Genomic DNA, 19,628 nt, shown 5'->3' with positions numbered 1-19,628 from the left:
GCCGCTACCTGGTGCATGAACATCTAGGCGATAATGACGAGCAAAGGTATGCAACGACTTCCAGGTCGCCGCCTTACAAATGTCTTCCGCAGAAACCTGACTGCACTCCGCCCAGGAAGCCGCTTGAGAACACGTAGAATGAGCCTTGAGCCCCACCGGGACCGATTTGCCGTGTAGCAAATATGCGGAACCAATGGCTTCCTTCAACCAACGGGCAATAGTAGTCTTGGAAGCCGCCTGCCCGCGCCGAGGACCGCCCCACAAGACAAAAAGATGATCCGACCTCCGAAAGGGGTTCGTCACCTCCAGATAACATAACAGGGCTCTCCTCACGTCCAGCCGCCGCAAGTCCCGATAATTCGGAAGCGACTTATCAGCCTCAGAAAACGAAGGCAAATCCACCTTCTGGTTGAGATGAAAAGCAGACACCACCTTAGGCAAGAAGGAAGGCACCGTACGAAGCGACACTCCCGAATCCGTAATCCTCAAAAAAGGCTCCCGACAAGACAAGGCTTGGAGCTCCGACACCCTCCTCGCTGACGTGACTGCCACCAGAAAAACTACCTTCAGCGTCAAGTCCTTCACAGTAGCTGCGCGAATGGGCTCGAAGGGAACGGAGCATAAGGCCTTCAGAACCAAATTCAAACTCCACGAAGGACACGGAGAACGGAACGGAGGCCGCAATTGCTTAGCCCCTCGGAGGAAACGCACGACGTCCGGGTGCGCAGACAATGACATCCCGTGGACCTGTCCACGCAGCAAGGCAAGGGCCGCGACTTGCACTCTAAGCGAACTGGAAGACAAGCCCTTCGCCAAGCCATCTTGGAGGAAATGCAACACCTCCGGCACCGAAGCCTGCGTGGGCCGAATATCCTGTGCCAGGCACCATGTCTCAAAGACCGTCCACACTCGCACGTACGCCAGGGAAGTGGAAGGCTTGCGTGACCGTAGCAAAGTCGTGACCACCGCATCAGAGTAACCCCGCTTCTTCAACCTACGCCTCTCAAAAGCCATGCCGCTAGACAAAAGCATTCGACCTGGTCGAAACAAACGGGACCCTGATGTAGGAGGTCCGGCACATAAGGAAACCGAAGAGGAGGCTCCAGCGCCAAGTTCTGAAGATCCGCGAACCAAGGTCGCCGCGGCCATTCGGGAGCGACTAGAATCACGGGCGACGGATGAAGTTCTATGTGCCTCAGCGTCCGACCGATGAGGGGCCACGGAGGGAAGACATAGAGGAGCACCCCTGTCGGCCAAGGCAACGCGAGGGCATCGACCCCCTCCGCCCCCGTTTCCCGGCGGCGAGCAAAAAATCGCGGAGCTTTGGCATTTTTGTACGTCGCCATCAGATCCAGAACAGGTGTTCCCCACCTGGCGCAAATTTTCCGAAACGCTACGTCCGCAAGTTCCCATTCGCCGGGATCTAGCCGATTGCGACTCAGGAAATCCCCCTGAACGTTTTCCACGCCCGCAATGTGCGACGCCGCTATGCATTGCAGATGCCGTTCGGCCCATGCCATCAACTGTCGCGCCTCGGCGGCCACTGGTAGACTTCTGGTGCCGCCTTGCCGGTTGATGTACGCCACCGTGGTCGCATTGTCCGATAGAATCCTGACCGCCCGGCCTCGTACCAACGACAAGAACTCCCGCAGGGCTAACCTCACTGCCCTGGTCTCCAACCGATTGATGGACCACGTCGCCTCCGTCGGGGACCAGGTGCCCTGCACCGAACTCCGGAGACACACCGCGCCCCAGCCGTACAGACTGGCATCCGTGGTGACCACCGTCCACGAGGGTAGTGTCAGCGATATGCCCTTGGTCAAGTTGCCGGTACAGAGCCACCAGGCCATGCTGGAACGGGCCGAATGCGGCAGCGGCAACGGAAGATGGAACTGCTCCGACACCGGATTCCAGCGGGAGAGTAAGGCCAATTGCAAAGGCCGCATATGCGCGAACGCCCAAGGAACCAATTCCCGCGTGGACGTCATGGACCCTACCATTTGTAGGTAGTCCCAGACGACCGGCATGGGCTTGGCCAACAACTGCCTGGCTTGGCACTGCAATTTGACTCTGCGCTCCTGCGTCAGATATACCATGCCCCGCCGAGTGTCGAACAACGCTCCCAAAAACTCCAGGGATTGCGACGGTTCCAGCTGACTCTTGGCCCGATTGATTACCCAGCCGAGGCTCTGCAACAAATCGACTACTCGCTGTACCGCCAACTGACAGAGACGCTCGGACTTCGCCCGAATCAACCAATCGTCCAGATACGGATGTACCAGACACCCTTCCTTGCGAAGATGAGCCGCTACCACCACCATGATCTTTGTAAAGGTTCGCGGGGCTGTCGCCAGCCCGAATGGCAGCGCTTGGAACTGGAAATGCTGCCCCAACACTGCGAACCGAAGGTAGCGTTGGTGATCCGCGCGGATTCCGACGTGCAGATACGCCTCCGTGAGATCCAGAGACGCGAGAAACTCTCCTTGTCTCACGGACGCGATGACCGATCTTAGCGTCTCCATGCGAAACCTTGGGACCCGCAAGCACCTGTTGACGTCCTTGAGGTAGAGGATCGGACGAAACGTGCCCTCTTTCTTTGGCACCAGGAAGTAAATGGAATACCTGCCGCTGCGTAGCTCGCGGAACTGCACCGGAACGATCGCGCCTAGGGCTAACAGATGCCGGATTGTGTCCCGTAACGCCTGACGCTTCTCTGAGAACCCGCATGGCGACACCATGAAACAGGGAAGGGGCCGCTGTGCAAAATCTAACGCGTAGCCGCGACTTATCACATCCAGCACCCACTGATCCGACGTGATCTTGGCCCACTCCCCGGCAAACTGCATCAACCTGCCGCCGATCACCGGCACCGGAGAGTGGGCCGGCCGCCCATCAGTGGCAGCTTCCCACCCGGGGTTCCGGACCCGGTCCCGGGTCTGCCAAACCGGCGGCCATGAAAGGACTGCGTGTACGACTGCTGCCTAGCCGCATTGTGGCGAAAAGAGGAGACCGACCCTCGCGCATTACGGGGCCGACGACCCCCACGGAATCTACTCGTGTGGACGGCGTCCCCCGCGATCGCGGCCTGTCCTCCGGCAGCCGATGTATCTTGTTCTCGCCCAAAGACTCAATCAAATCCTCCAGTTCCTTACCAAAAAGTAACTTCCCTTTAAATGGCAATGAACCTAACCGAGCCTTCGACGAAACGTCCGCCGCCCAATGGCGAAGCCACAACAAACGCTGAGCCGACACCGCGGAGACCATCGCCCGTGCCGAAGAACGGAGCAAGTCATGAAAGGCATCCGCGCTATAGGCAATCACCGCCTCCAGACGAGTCGCCTGCCGCGCTTCCTCCGGCGACAGACCTTCGTTAGCAGAAAGCTGCTGGGCCCACCTGAGCCCTGCACGGAGAGAGAAACCGCTACAGATCGCCGCCCTTACACAGAGCGCGGAGACTTCAAAAATTTTCTTAAGCTGCACTTCCAGCTTACGATCCTGCAAATCCTTGAGAGCTGTCCCTCCCGTTACCGGGATGGTGGTCCTTTTGGTGACCGCCGCCACCGCCGAATCTAGTTTTGGGATCTTAAACAGCTCAAGCGCGTCCTCTGGCCACTTTCAACCCCAGATCAGGAGTGTCCCACTCCTTAAAAAGTAAGTCGGACACCGAAAAATGCAATGGAAAAGCCGTCGGCGGTCCCCTCAGCCCCAACACCACGGGGTCTGTACGCCCTAAGCGAGATTCCGGTCGTGGCAAATCTATCGCCAATTCCTCGAGGATCGCCGGAATCAATGGCGCCAATGCATCGCGCCGAAATAGACGCACCACCTTGGGGTCATCCCCCTCCGTGGCGTGGAGACCACTCGCCCCACTGGCTCCCTGATCCCCTTCTCCGTCAATGCCTCGCGACTGTAACTGCGGATCCGGATCCAGTTCCTCCGGATCCCCGGATTCGGACTCCGTCTCGGCATCCCCCCTCGGAGCCCCCAAACGGAGCGGGCGTGCTCCCCCCGGAGGATCCGAGACCAGGAGGGACCGGGCGCGCCTCTTAGGGTCCGGCCCCTGAACCAAATCCGGCGCTCCCCGCGATCTTTTCCTGGCCTGCCTGCTAGCCTTAAAGGCCTTATGCATTACGAGCACAAATTCCGACGAGAAAGAGTCAGAGGAGCTACGATCCGGGTCCTCCTCCGGATCGCTAGGAGCAGGAGTCTGGTCCCCCTCGGAGACCCTCCGCTGTGGGGACAGAGCGGGAGGAACGTCTTCCGGTCCCCCCGGCGACGGGGGCGCCTCGCAACCTGGCCCTGCTGAGCCCAAAATGGCGGGTTTTCCCGCCGCTGAAATCGCCGCTGCCAAAATGGCGCCCGTTCCCGCGCTTCGCGGGAACGGACCTGCTACCGCCCCGATCTACGTCCCGAAGCCTCCGGCTGCCGCTGCCTCTCTGTGCTAGTGCCTGTCGAAACGCCCTCGCCGCCCGAGACGCAGCCCGAACAAAGGCTGTCCCGGGATAGGCGACGGGCCGCCCCGCAGGCCCTGCAGACCGGCCGCCGCGGCATGCTCCCCAAAGCAGAGCAAAAAACAACAACAACAGCTACCCGCGGCGCCGCTCCCGTTCACCCCCGCAAACCAACGAGCAGGAGAGAAGAGGGAAAGCAAGAAAGACAGCACAAGTAAAGAAATTCACTTTTTTTTTTTTTTTACCGTTCGCCACCGGCTCCGGGACCACCTGGGGGGAGTGACCCGAGCTCCCCGGTTTCACCCCCAGGCTAGGAACGCTGGCAAGGGCCCTCAGCCCACCCTCAGCGAGCTCAACTCCCAGGAGGGAAGGCCCCCGCGGGACCTCACCCCACCCCGGGAGGAGACAAGTTCGGACCTGCAGGCAATCAACTGCGGTCCGAGCCTCACAATCTTCTACCAGTCAAAAACAACTAAGAAAGTAAACTCAAACCTTTTCCTTTCCTTTTTTTTTTTTTTTTCTAAAACTAGGCCTCAGCTCAGACTGCAGGTTTTGCACCCTCTCCACCTGCTAGGAGACAGAAGAAGACTGCCAGACTGTAGGTGGCACCAGCCTAGATAAGGCGGAGTTTTGTTTGTAAACTTCTGTCTCCATCTGCTAGAGGGGGGGGCATAACCCAGGAGTCTGGACTGATCCGGGTACGTACAGGGAAATGACTGATTCTGTATATGTACTGCTCTTGTGGTTTCAGGGATAGCCTGGGCTGCCACAAAGAAAACAACGAGACATGAAGAAAGGGCAGGGGAACATAGAAGAGAGAGACAAAAACAGGAGGGTAGGAGAGAGAAAGAGACCGTGTCAGGGGAGCGGGTCCAGCAGCAGATGGTATTTCTCCTGATGAGCGCATGCTTCCCACACCACCCTGGTGCAGTCCTCTCTCGTCACCCAGTCCCTGCCATCCCCACCGCAGACTTTATTTATTTATTTAAGGTTTTTATATACCGGCAATCATGAGGACATATCTTGCTGGTTTACATGAAACGGGGTGCATTAAATACATCAAACTAAAACTATGGTGATCGAAGGAAACAGTTACAATTAACAAGGGTCACAGAACTTGGAGAAGAAGGAAGAGATAGGAAAGAATAACTGGTTAGACAAAATACAAATTAAATTAATTAAATACTATGTACAAATGGTATTGTTAATGGTTGAATGTTTTGACTTCTCAAGCTTCTCGCCCCTATCAGCCATCTCACATCCTCGCAGGTCCAGCTTGGGGCCAACATCTCCTACCCCCATCTGGGATCCCAACTGGAGCCAAAGGCACTGGCTCCTGCTTTCACGCTTCCGCTGCTGCTCTCTTCCTGAGCTCCAATCGGGTGAAAATACCACTGCTGCATCCTCTCCCTGAGCCCTGACAGGGGAAAGACACTGCTGCCTGCTCCTCCCTTCCTATGTATCTTCTACACTTCTCAGAAGACTAAGATACTTTACCACTACACTGTACAATGCTGTGTATTTGCAAGGTCATACCCCTGAGGATATAGCACCATCTTCTGTCTAACCTCTGGGAGAGATCATTCATCCTTTGCCTCACTCTTCTCCTTTTTCTCATGATGTCTCTTTCTCTTATCTCTCCGAGTGCCCCATTTTTTTGGCTGTGGAGTTTGAAGGAGCCATACTCCTTTCTACACTGTCAATCTGTGCCCTTTTTTCTAAAATCCTCATTTCCCTGTGCCACAATCATTCTCTATGTCACTGTCCATTATCTTCACATTTTCTTTCCTCCTCCCAAAATGTCCCGTATATCTTCCCTTTGCTTTCTGAAGTCTCTCCTGTCTTGCAATTCTGGCTCCCCCATATCTAAGTCTCTGTCTCACTCCTCCAAACCCTGGCCAATCCCATGCTTTCCTCTTTCACTCTCCACCCAGCTGCAATCTCTTCTCAGCACGCTCCCTCAGGATGTGTACACACACACGTTAATCTGTTCAGTCCCTGCCCCAGCCTAATTCTGATCCCCCCCTCCTTCTCCACCCAACCCAAATCAAAAACTTAAATTCTTCTCTGCTTCCCCAGCCCCTCCAATCTCCGGCTCTCTTCCTTCCTCCCACCTCGAGCCAGGTATTTCTTTCATCCCTTTCACCACCTCAACCCCAGATCCTCTTTCCCTGCACATTCCTGAGAGGAAGACAGCAGTGCTTCACGCCTGGGGCCTTTACATTCTTGCACATGTTGATTTGTGGATCTCATGGTATTCTCGCAGCATTTCCTGGCACCACACAGTTCACACCGCAACTAGAACTGCACATTGGAGCTTGCGCCAATACCAAGCGCCTTTCTCCTACTGGCAGCAGGAAGTGGGGGGAGGGGAAACAAAGACCAGGGTTCAAACTAGTTGTTCAGGGGTGGCAGTGGCGGCCGGTCTGTAGGGATAAGCCAGTCATCCTAAATAGCTGTATGCAATTGAACTAAAGCACAGGCCTAAGTAACACAAAGATGGGAGTCCAGCCACGTGATGGCCCCTCCAGTTTTAACGTGAATTCGCTGGGGAATTGCACACAGTGGAAGAAGCTGCTATTGTCCTTCATATCAAGCATCTGTCTTTACCTGAGAATTTAGCTGGTATTGCCAGCCACGCACAGACTTGCTACTAAGCAGACTTGACCCTACAAAAAAAACCTCTGCATCCAGCCATGAAGCAAGCATGGCTCACAGATGTCTCCTGACACACCAGCATCTCCATGTGCATATGCATATATGTACCAGCTAAGATGAAGTTATATCGGAGTGCCCACCGATTCGATGCCGGTGGACTGTGGTAACAGCCAATCAATATCAACTTTTGGATCCTATGCATTTGTACGAAGTCCTAGGGCAAGGAAAGAGAGTTTGGACTTACAGACTTCAGACCCTTTACTCTGCCCCTCACCGCTTGCAGCCATTCATGCAAATTCCTACCAGTGAACTCGGCACCCAAGACTTTTCAAAAAGCTCTAGCTAAAAACTTCAAGACTAAGCATCAAGCTCAGCTTAGCTCTGCTCCATTGACAGGGGAGAACATACCTAAGCCCTGGCAAGCCAAGCCACTTTCGCCTTGTCCTCCTCCTCTGTAAAACTTACAAAGGCATCTGTGAGTTCTGGGTGCTGCCTTGTGACTATGGTGTTGATGTCATTTGCCCACTGGAGGGAGAGCGGGCTACCCTCCATGGCGAGACCGAACCTAGAGTTTTGTGTACAATTCTTGTCACTGCATCTCAAAAGCGATACGGAGAAGGACAACCAAAATGATAAAGAAGATGGAACGGTTTACCTATGAGGAAAGGCCAAGGAGGTTAGGGCTGTCCGGCTTGGAGAAGAGACAGCTGAGAGGAGATATGATAAAGGGCTATAAAAGCATGAGTGGACTAGAACAGGTAAATGTGAATCAGTTATTTACCCTTTCAAAAAATACAAAGACATGAGGACACTCCATGAAGTTAGTAAGTAGCACCTTTCAAACAAATTAGAGAAAATACTTTTTCACTCAATGCACAATTAAGCTCTGGAATTCATTGCCAGAGGATGTGAAAGGCAGCTAGCATAGCTGGGTTTAAAACAGATTTGGACAAAATCCTAGAAGATAAGTTCATAAACTGTCAGACTTAGAGAAAGCCACTACTTATCCCTGGACATTAGCAGCATGGGATCTATCTGCTGTTTGGGATCCTGCCAGGTACTTGTGATCTGGGTTGGTCACTGCTGGAAGCAAGATACCGGGCTTGATGGACCCTCAGTCTGATTCAGCATGCCAATTCTTATGTCAGTGAGGAGGAAAGAAAAGGAATATGCTAGGAATGGGAGATGAGGAAGAGGGAATGGAAGAAAGATTATACCAAGGGGAGGTGATTATGCCAGGAAGGTAGGGGGCAGAGAGAGGAAAGGGACAGTAATTATACTAGTGGGAGGGTTGGAAGATGATCTACATTCCAGACTTCCGCCTGGTTCTACAAGCAATCATCCTTACAAAAATTGATTACTGTAACTCTCTACTAATTGGTCTTCCAGCTACCACCATTAAGCCTCTACAGATGCTACAGAACTCTGCGGCCAGGATCTTGACCAACTCTAAAAAAAGAGACCACATCACACCTATCCTATTCATCCTCCATTGGCTACCGATCAAACATAGAATTCTATACAAAATTCTGACCATCATGCATAAATCTTTACACTACTCAGCCCCAATGGATATCACATTTCAGCTACGCACCCACAAATCCAAGAGACCGATCAGGAAAGCTTACCAAGGCACCCTATTCGTCCCTCAAGTCAAATCCTCGCGAAGTAACAGGGCACTATCCACCGCAGGTCCTACCCTCTGGAACACCCTCCCACCAGAACTCAGACTAGACTCCTGCCAGGTCTCGTTCAAGAAAAAACTGAAAACATGGCTATTTAGTCAGGCATTTCCTTGAAGACCCAATATATATTATCCAAGACATTTTTAATTGATTCTATTTGTTATAAATTCACCCATTATCCGTCCCTATTTTACATCTTCTTTCTTTTGCCCCTCCTCCCTATCCCCTTTTCATGTAAATCCCAATCAATCTTTTCCCCTTGTTTTCCGTTTTTATCATTTAAGGCACATTTAATCAAATTCGCTATAAGAATTGTCACTAATGGTCTCTAAAGGTTAAAATGTTTAATTTGTTACTAGTATTCTATGTAATGCTCATAAGCACTATTATATTGTTCCATGTTCTTTGTTCCATGTAATGCTACTTGGCAAGTTGAATTGTTTTACTGTAAACCGGTTTGATTTGCATCCAATGCAAGAAGATCGGTATATAAAAAACCAAAAATAAATAAATTTACTGAATTTCCTATTTTAAATATGGGGGGGGAGTGAAAATAGAGGACTGCATAGAGGGAGAGGAGCAACTGGGGACGAGGGGTTGAATGGGAGAGGTCACATACACTAAACCTGGCTTTCTTCTCCTGCGGCTGGCCCATGTCTCCCTCATCCTGGGGGGAGTTTCATATGCTCTCAGGTGCGAATTGCAATTCCTTACATTAGTTGCTTACCCAACTAATCAAACTTAATATTTCACTTGGAAGCAGCTCCAGCACTGCTCTCTACATTAATGGTGGGGGTGAAAAGGGAATTAGAACATAAGGTTACTAAGAGCCAAGAGAAACAGTTAAGTATGAGAACAAATGTGTGAAGCTTGCTGGGCAGACTGGATGGACCGGTTGGTCTTCTTCTGCCGTCATTTCTATGTTTCTATGTTTCTATGTTTCTGATGTGGGCAACTTGCCAGGTCTGTAATAGGGAACCACTCAATCTCAGATCCCAGGCTGCAGCCCATACAGCTTTGGCACTAAACTCTACGCACATCTAAACGGCTACTAAGAAAACCATCACAGGTTCCTAAATTTGTCATAAAGTGGACTTTCATCTTCCTAGTCTGCCATCTCCGATAGCATGCCTTTACAGAAATGAGTAGGCATCCAATGCACACAGCTAAAGATGATCTAATTTCCAATGTTCCTCTTATTTTTTTGCAACCCCGGCCCATGGGCACTGGAAAGAAGTTTCTTCTAACACGGAGTGCGGCTCTTTCAACTGGCAGGAGTCTCTATCACCACCCAGGGAGCGAGTGCATCACCTCCACCCAACCCCTGGCTGGCCCTGCTACATAATAGGCTCAAATCTCAGAAGGTAACTTTTAAACAGGCGTGCATGTGCGAGCTTTCACCGGCTCTCGCTCAGGGACACAGTCGCTTTATACCAACATTTGCAGGTACTATAAAATAGGCTGAATGCGCACGCACACGCATATGATTTAAAACAGACACGCCCCTATACAAGCAAATGCTGCTTCTACTGTGTAAATAGGGGGATTTTAATAGATGCACGCACCGACGGAATCACCTTTTCTCCCAGTTCATCAAGGTAAGGAATAGGACTTTCAACACCCGCCCCAGTTTGCCTCGCTTTTCCCGTTAGCCCCGACCTTTAAAAGCCAGCTGAACTGTGTTTGTTATTGTTGTATCATCACTTCTACGCCATCCATAGCAAAAATAAAAAAGTTAGGCGGCAGGGTCCCTGGCACGCGCCTGTGCACGTATTTTCGCACTGGTTTCAATGTGAAATCCAGGAATGCTCATGCCCCGCCCAGATCATGCCTTTTTGGGGTTTTTTTTTTTTAGAAAGCTTTTTTGTGTGCGTAGGGGGCGATACGCGCGTGCGGGCATCTTTTAAAATCCGCTCGGCGCACACCGGCCCAACTTTCTGCGTGTATCTCATGGTTTTGGCGTGCGCCAAGACTTCTAAAATTCACCTACAAGTCTCCTGTGCCACAGGAGTACAGAGCTGAAATGTAAACCACATTAGTTATTTTACAGGAGAAATACCATTGACCACTGTCCCCTTAAAAATATTCCTCAAGCCCTAACAAAGGAAATACGACAAATATCAAAACTGTACAGCCATTCTTTAGATATTTAAGGACAAGTGGGCAGTTTTAAAACCCAGACTGGTGCCATTCTCTTCCAGGTCCCAGCATGCACAGAGGTCATTCTTATGATGTTTGCATGCTCATTGGAAGACTGAAGCTTTTATTGGGAGTAACCAAGGAACATTCAGGGAAAATATGCAATTGATTGGTACTTCCTCTTTTCAACTACTCTCTGGAGTGTGCTCCATAGAGGATGCACTGATAAGTTTTCTTACCATCCTCTCCTTGCTCCATGTCCTCCTCACTCTCCTCTCTAGCCTCCAGCACAGACAGCTTCTTCGCCTGTTGTTTAAACCACTGCAACCTGGGTGGTGTCTGGGGCTCATCTCGCTCCTGCACTGCCTGACCTGGGCCAGCAGCAGGGGGCGAAGGGCTCCCAAGGCTGGAAACCGGGGGCTTCCTTTTTGGCGACATGGATGGCTGGGCCTTGATGGCCTGCTGGATGGCTACGTTGGTCGCATCCTTGTCCAGACTCTCCAGCTCCAACCCCTTCTCCAGGTTTTTCTCGTTCATCATTTGCACCTTCTTGCTGGCGGACTGAGCGGCTCTCCTCTCCAGCTCCACGTGCCTCTTGGACTTAAGATGGTTCTCGTAGGCGTTGAAGGTGGAAAACCTCTTGCTACAGGCTGTGCAGTACGTGGCCGTCTCCCGGCCCTGCTCCTCCACCACTGCCCTCTGGGCCAGAACCCGCTCCTGGAAGTTTTCAGCAGTGACAGAAGGCATGTTGGCCACCTTCCTCTTCAAGTTGTACCTGTGCCAGTCCGTTTTGTAGTGGGCTCGCTGGATGTCGGCATCAGCGAATGACACACGGCAAGTGATGCAAGTGTAGGATGCCATCCCTGGGAAGAAAGAGCAGAGCTGTACTGGGACCAATGTTGCTGAATTGAACTTTTTCACATCCAATTCCCCCACCCCCACTATGCAGAAAAAACATAATGCACGGGTTGGGCTAATTTTGGCCAACCTGTGGCTGCACAGAGAGAGAGAGAGAGGCAGGAGAGCACACATTTTCAGAAGAGACCTCCTTCCCACTCTTTCAGATTTTTGGAAGGAAAACCTCTCCCCTTAGTGTTACAGTATTTTTTTTTAAACTTTGTAGCGGGCAGGGGGACAAACTCCTTCGGAATATGGATTTTAGATTTTTTTTTAATGTTAATTTATATATATGAAGCACATACATGAAGTGGCATATATAGAAACATAAAAAGTAAAATCTAATCACTACCCAATAATCATGTTCACAAGGTCATACACAAAACAGATAATCTACAATGAGAAAGAAGAATTATACTGATTACAGTGCTCAGACATTATACCATGGGAACTAGGCCCAATAAAGATGGCCTTACACCACCCCATGTATCCCCCATATGTTATATCTTAACCTCCCCCCCCCCAAAAAAAAAAAAAAAAAAAGACGCAACCTAACATTCATACACAGACATACAGGATCCCCTCCTCATAACCAACCCCAATGAAAGATCTATAATATATACATAACATTGTTCCCCTATAGCTTGGTAATACAGAAAGAAAAAAAAACAAAAACATGTTAAGTGTTAGAATAGCCCCCTGAAATAAATGCTTTACGTATATTGTCTGGCAGTGCTCTAAAGGTCTGCAGCCATAAATGAGCATACTCTGGCCATTCATCTGCTGGTAAGGAGTGCATCCAAATGTTCTACCGGCATCCAATCCGCTATTTTAGAATTCCGCTTAACACTACTAGGCCTCACTTTGAATTCAATGAGCAAGATTAATGTCTTTAGCCAGCAGAACCATAATTTGAACATATTTCACTTTATATTTAGAGATATCATGTAACCATGACACCGAACCTAGCACTGCAAAGCAGCCAAGAAATGGTGGCTTTTTGGCATAGAATATTCTCAAGAAAGGACAATACCGCCCCCCCCCAAAAAGAGAACAAAGCAGGACACAGTGCTATCTGATGTATAAACGTACTTCTATGTATTTTACACTTATCACACAAGTCAGAGTACACCACCTGCGTTTTATATGCCTTTACCTTATCCATCTGCGCTATATGCAAGACTCTAAACTGCAGTTCTTGCAATTTGGCCTCAATTGTTATTATATGTGCTGATTCAAAATATTTACCTAGAGCAGCTACTGACACATTTTCCTCTAATTCCAGAGACCATTTATGTGCAAATGAAGAGAACACCTCCCCGGACTCTCCTTTAAATCTACAATTATGCCAAAAGACAAGTGTGTTGGAGGATCTGGTCACTTTTTAAAATAAAATAAAAGGAAAATTCTGTGGGATGCCAGGTTATCTGGTCCTGAACCATTTGGAAGTAGTGCCTGGCTTGTAAGTACATACAGAACCGCGAGTGGGGAATGCAACAACGTTGTTATAGCTGTGCAAATGACACCACTGCCTCTTGATCAGCAGAATAAAGATTCCCCACGTTTGTTACTCCATTCCTATACCACGCATGAACCCGTATTTTTCGCTCCATAAGATGCACTTTTTTTCCCCCCAAACATGGGGGAAAAATGTCTGTGCGTCTTATGGAGCGAATAAAAAAAAAAAAAAAAAAAGACAAAAAAATAACTAACTACAATCCCCCACCCTCCTGACCCCCCCCCCCCCCAAAGACTTGCCAAAGTCCCTGGTGGTCCAGCGGGGGTCTGGGAGCAATCTTCTGCGCTTGGGCCATCGGCTGCCAGAAACCAAAATGGCGCCGGTGGCCCTTACCATGTGACAGGAGCTACCGGTGCCATTGGACGGCTCCTACCATGAGACAGGGGCCGACCAATGGCACAAGTAGCCCTTGTGACATAGTAAGGGCAAAGGGTCACTGGCACCATTTTGGTTTCTGGCAGCCCACGGCCCAAGTGCAGTAGATCGCTCCTGGACCCCCGCTGGACCACCAGGGACTTTTGGCAAGTCGGGGAGGGGGGTGGGGGGGGGGGTGTAGTTAATTGAATTTGAAGGGTTGGTGGGTTTTGGTTTTTTTTTCTATGAAAGAACTATAAAAGTTTTCTGATCCGGGGAGTGGACTGAAATGGCCCTCCCCAGACCCGAAAACGAAATGGGGACAAAAAAAAAACATTGTATACACATCCCTAATTTGCAAAAACACCCCAACCATGAGGAACCCTCTTCAATAGTTTTTTTTAAATTATTATATAGGGAATTAGTACACATTTTTCTAAACCCCACAGTTCTTATTCCACAATTGATTTCTTTCTGGTAACTAAACCCTTGTGTTGGAGCTTGAAGAAATCCCAAATTGGTAGAATAACTTAGTCCGATTATGCCCCTGCTTGGTTAGATTTCTCTCTGCTGCCAAATAATTCCGGGAGATGTTTTTGGAAGTTAAATGATAGTTGGATTGAGACTGGGACCTTTTTTCACATTCGGTGGAGTTGTCCAGAGGTTCGGCATTATTGGGACCAAGTGATAGAACTCATCGATGAAATAACAAAGATGAAGTTGATTAAAAAAAAAAAAATCCCAAAGTATTTTTGCTGGGTTTCCCAGATGTGAGTGCTCCTAGCACCACAATGAAACTTACCTTTCGGATTATCATTGCAACAAGACTTGAAATTGCTTACTGTTGGAAAAATGCCTTCTTATAGGATATGGAGGCCATACTGAAAAATGTTAGTTTTAATGATATTTGGAAACCCTTTCATGCAACCTTAGTATTAACAGACACTGTTTCAGGTTTCTCGCACTCTCTCTCCTGAATTTGTTAGGTTTTTGGGGGGGAATAGGTTGCTGGGGGTTGTTTCTCTTAAAACAATTTTTTTGAACCTTGGATTGCTTTGAGATCTTGTGAATTGCTCCCTGTGTGTAATCTATATAGTTCATTTTTGGGTTCAGTAACAAATATAAATTAAGAAAAAGAAGATTCAGCGGGACAGGACATGGGTTATTTTCATAGCTCCAGCTTAGCCCCAAAAACTATTCTCTCCTTACCTCCAGGCTCTGCCCCCATCCTGTTGGGCATCTCCATCCTTGGCTGTCATGATCTGCTTGTTTAGTGCTCAGTAGTATTCCTCCTAATCTCATCTAGGAAGCCTGCCAGCAGAAGAGGTTCTCGACGCGGTGCGAGTCCAGCCATCCGGACCCCTTCACTGGTGTTCCAGCAGGTGGACGGGACATGTCTCTCTCTGCATCCTTTTGGTGTTGTCCGTGAATGGACTATGGCCTACCAAGGATCCATTTAGTAAACCAGCAGTGCTGTGAGACTTCCTTTCAGACCTCTCCAGTTGGTGGAGCTGAGGTTTCTCCCTTGGAAGATGGTGTTGCTTGTAGTCAGCACCCCATGCACGCAGCATGAGCAAACTAGAGGCCCGCGTCTCTTATTTGCCATACCTTCCGGTTTTTTTCCCCCCCAACAGAGTTGTTCTCCGCATTCATCCTAAGTTTCTGCCCAAAATGGGATCTGCATTCCATGTTGACCAATCGATCGTACTGCCTACATTCGTTCCAAAACTGCCTGTGCCCAAAGGTGAATGGGTTCTTCTATCCTGGGACTGTGAGAGCTTTAGTGTTTTACTTCTAGGGGATTCATCCTCCAGGCCCAGCTTCTCTGCTGTTTGTGTCCTTTGATCCTAAAGGGTTGGGAGGAACAGCAGTCGAAGGGACTTTTTCCAAATGGTTACTAGACTGTATAGCATTGGCTGGCGTAACTTGGGACTCCCATCTGGTTATGGCCGATTTCACCCTGCTTGTCAACAGAAAAGGCAAGGTTGCAGCATCGATCACCATATACGTAATACCCGCCTGTCTCCCTGGAGAGTTGACTACTAAGCCCGAGTTCTGAAAGAGAGTGAGAGGTCACGAGGCAGCGGCCGTGCATGGAAACTCCCGCTCATGCTCAAACATTTCTGAGATCTGGGTGCATGTTGGCGCCATCGAATGAGGTCAACCCACATGGGAGTAGCTTGCTTGTTGCGGCGGTTACTACCCCGAACCAATTAAGCCTATTTCACTTTGAATACATATACAGCGCAGCTCACTGCTTCAACGGCAGGGGGGGAATGAAGCTAAGAGGATTTACATTCAGGCAACTACCAACTAGGATTGAACTGCATAGTCTGGGTAAACAAATAAGCGTGGGAGTAGCTTGCTTGTTGTGGCGGTTACTATCCCGCACCAATACTTCACTTGGAATACATATACAGCGCAGCTCACTGCTTCAACGGCAGGGGGAATGAAGAAAAGAGGATTTATATTATGACAACCAACAAGGACTAAACCGCACAGGCTGGGTAAACAAATAAGCATGGGAGTAGCTTGCTTGTTGTGGCGGTTACTATTCCGCACCAATACTTCACTTGGAATACATATACAGCGCAGCTCACTGCTTCAACGGCAGGGGGAATGAAGAAAAGAGGATTTATATTATGACAACCAACAAGGACTAAACCGCACAGACTGGGTAAACAAATAAGCATGGGAGTAGCTTGCTTATTGCGGCGGTTACTACCCCTAACCAATTAGGCTTGATACTTCACTTTTATGCAGCTCAAGAGGGGTAGAAGGAAAATTAGAACCAAAAGGTTGCAGAGAACGGAGAGGTCTTACAAATACAGAATAAAATACGACAACCGCTCAAAAACCTGTATATAAAAAAAAAATCCAATTTAAAAATGGCTACACATAAAAGCTATATCAAGCAGCCAAACCATAAAGAAACAACCATAGGTGTATAGTTCTAGGTATACATAATACCCACTAGACAGCCTTCTGCCCTTGCAATCCCATAAGAATGACATTACAAATGCATTCAAGAAACAAAGTAGTCATAAAAAATCAGAAGCAAAGAAAAAACAAACAAAAAACGAATAAAGTAGAGGAAATAAAATGAAAGTTGTAAGCTTTTTTTCTCTCATCTTCCTCAGAATTGACATAGCAGCATTTCCAACATAGGGAACAAAGGAGAGTTCCATAACATTTGATCAAACAAAAAAACGATACCCAGAAAACACAACCTGGTGGGAAAGATTCACCGGTCTCCATAGGCCTGACTAAGCAACCAGCAGCTACTCTAGCTCAAGACAATGGATTGTCTCTAGTCTCTTAGAAGACGAACCCCCGTCAAAAAAAACAGACAGAACATATATGCACTGCAGCATTCTCATGCAGATACAGTAAAAAAATAAATAAAAAACCCACCCTCCTCCTCCAGTCGAGGTCTCCTTTTACGAACCCTACGATATATTCAGGCGTTCAAGCAGTTTCAAGGCTTGTTCCTTTGTCGTAACAATGGTAACTGTACCCTCATGAAACACTTTAAGCTTTGTGGTATACTGTAGCGCAAACTTGACCTCCTTCCGAAACAGCTCCAAACAGATTGGTGTCAATGCCTTCCTACATTGTCACCTTAGAGGAATAATCATTAAAACAAAAGAATCTAGGACCATCATATTGAATCTGGTGGTCCACACCTCATATTTTATACACAGTAAAGATCTTCATTTTATCAACCAAGTTCAAGGTCCATGTGAGCAGCACTCTGGCCTACCATTTTCATGTGGTGGCTTACCCACGCGGTGGACCCTTTCAAACATAATGGGCTCTGTCTCCAAAGAAATGCCCAACTGCTCCAGAAGCCAAACCTGCACCAAGTGAGGTAAACCGGAATCTAACTTTTTCTGGTATTCCAATTACACGCAAATTATTGTACCTCTCTCGGTTTTCTTGATCTTCGATTTGCTCTGCCAAGGGCGCATTCTCTTTCTGGAGCGCTACCACAGCAGATTTGTTTATTTATTTATTTAAAGCTTTTTTTATACCGGCATTCATGATAGAATCACATCATGCCGGTTTACAAGTAACAAGGGGAGTGATGAAAAAAACCTAACATTTAACAGGTGGAGAGAAGTAAGAAAGTTACAATAAAACAGGGGAAGCTGTGACTGGGATAAAAAGAGAAGCCTGAGTAGTTTAGGAGTAAAAACAGGAACAATTATTTACATAGTGCTAGGATGTAACATGATGGTTGTAGCAAACAGATCATAAGGCCCATTAGAGGAGTCAGTGAGATTCAGGGAAGGCTTGTCTAAATAGCTTTTTCTAAATGTTAATAAGCATGGTTCCTGTCTGAGGTCCGGGGGCATAGCGTTCCAGATGGAAGGTCCTGCCGTGGAGAAGGCTCGTTCCCTGAAGGCGAGGTGGTGTGTCACTTTGGATTGGGGAACATGTAGCGATCCTCTGTAGGCTTCTCTGATAGGTCTGAAAGAGGAGTGTAGTTTGAGTGGGATTTGAAGGCTAAGAGGGGCTTGGGAATGGATGGTGGTCATGGACTTATGAAGGATTCTGAAATGTATTGGTAACCAGTGCAGATTTTTAAGAATGGGAGAGATGTGATCTCTTCTTCTGGTGTTTGTCAGGATTCTAGCTACCGCGTTTTGGAGCATCTGCAGAGGTTTAATGGAGGAGGAAGGGAGACCTAGCAAGATAGAGTTGCAGTAATCTATCTTAGAGAAAATCACGGCTTGGAGAACCGTTCTGAAATCCTGGAAGTGGAGGAGTGGTTTGACTCTTTTTAGTACTTGCAGTTTGTAGAAGCCGTCCTTGGTAGTGCGGTTGATGAATGATTTTAAATTCAACCTGTTGATTAGAACTCCTAGGTCTCTTGCTTGGGTGATGAAGATGTTAGATGGTGCGCTTAGTGTGATATTACTGTTTTCCGGGGAGATGAGGAGGAGTTCTGTCTTCGCTGCGTTTAGTATCAGGTTTAGACTAGAGAGAAGGTGGTTAATCTCTCGTCGGCAGGTTTCCCAGTGCTCGAGTGTTTTGGTAATAGATTCTTTGATGGGGATCAGTATTTGCACATCTTCGGCATAAAGGAAGTGTTTTCGTTTGAGGTTTCAATCTGTCCGTCATAGTCTCCTACATCAGGACCCAATGTTTAATCCCATCCATCTGATTCCAATGGGAGATAAGGCCATCTTTACCCTCATCAATAGAGGATTGCAGTTTAAGTTTATTGGCGAGAGCAGCTGAGCTGATCCTGGCAATTTCTTTTATTAAATCTGCTTTCAGCTCTTGCATCATCACTTCCAGATCCGCTGCCATTTTGTTATCCTCGTTCTTGGAATTGTCTCTCGGTGTTCACAAAGTTTTTGTAATCATTCCAAAGTGAAATCTGTCCGAGGATTCTGATCTATAGGGGGTCAGCACAATAATAGCCTGGTGCAAAAAAAAGTGAGCTAAAAATCACCAAACAAGGGCTGTGTGTAATGTGTCTGGCGGGAGCTCATCTTCTTCCCATCCCCTCAGCTGTAGCAGAAGTCCTGGATTTTAGATTAAATTATTCATCTTTCAATCTGAGCTCGGGACCAGTGTATATTCAGATACACTAGGTAGTCCCCTGCCCCAGAGGGCTCACAATGTAAAAAAAAAAAAAAAAACACACCCCAAAAAACAGCTTTATACAAAGCATATTCTTTGCGCATAAAACATGATTTATATGCTGAAAACTTGATTTGTACACAAATTGTGTTTTATGCCCATAAATTCCAAGTACGGGATTCCTGTACCATAAACTTCAGATTCAGTCCTACAGACCTGGGAACTTCTGAGTTGTGATCACCCTCACATTACTATTGATTAGTTGGGAAGGGGAGAGATGGAAGAGAGGAACAATGAGTATTCGCTTTTTCTCTTCCATGCCACTTCTCC

General features: G+C 48.3%; 1 protein-coding gene across 2 annotated transcripts in view; it reads right to left on the bottom strand.

The window, feature by feature from the left end:
- Positions 1-19,628, bottom strand: part of ZNF622 (zinc finger protein 622) — a 59,486-nt gene that overhangs the window by 37,412 nt on the left and 2,446 nt on the right. For both annotated transcript variants that reach the window (XM_029590336.1, XM_029590335.1), the window contains exon 2: positions 11,173-11,796. In XM_029590336.1, the coding sequence (XP_029446196.1) occupies positions 11,173-11,794 (622 nt within the window). In that variant the 5' untranslated portion in view covers positions 11,795-11,796. The remainder of the gene's footprint in view (positions 1-11,172; positions 11,797-19,628) is intronic.

This window comes from Rhinatrema bivittatum, chromosome 2 (genome assembly GCF_901001135.1).
Source record: "Rhinatrema bivittatum chromosome 2, aRhiBiv1.1, whole genome shotgun sequence".
NCBI lineage: Eukaryota > Metazoa > Chordata > Amphibia > Gymnophiona > Rhinatrematidae > Rhinatrema > Rhinatrema bivittatum.
The sequence above is the reverse complement of the archived record's forward strand: the minus strand, read 5'-3'. Positions and strand labels throughout refer to the sequence as shown.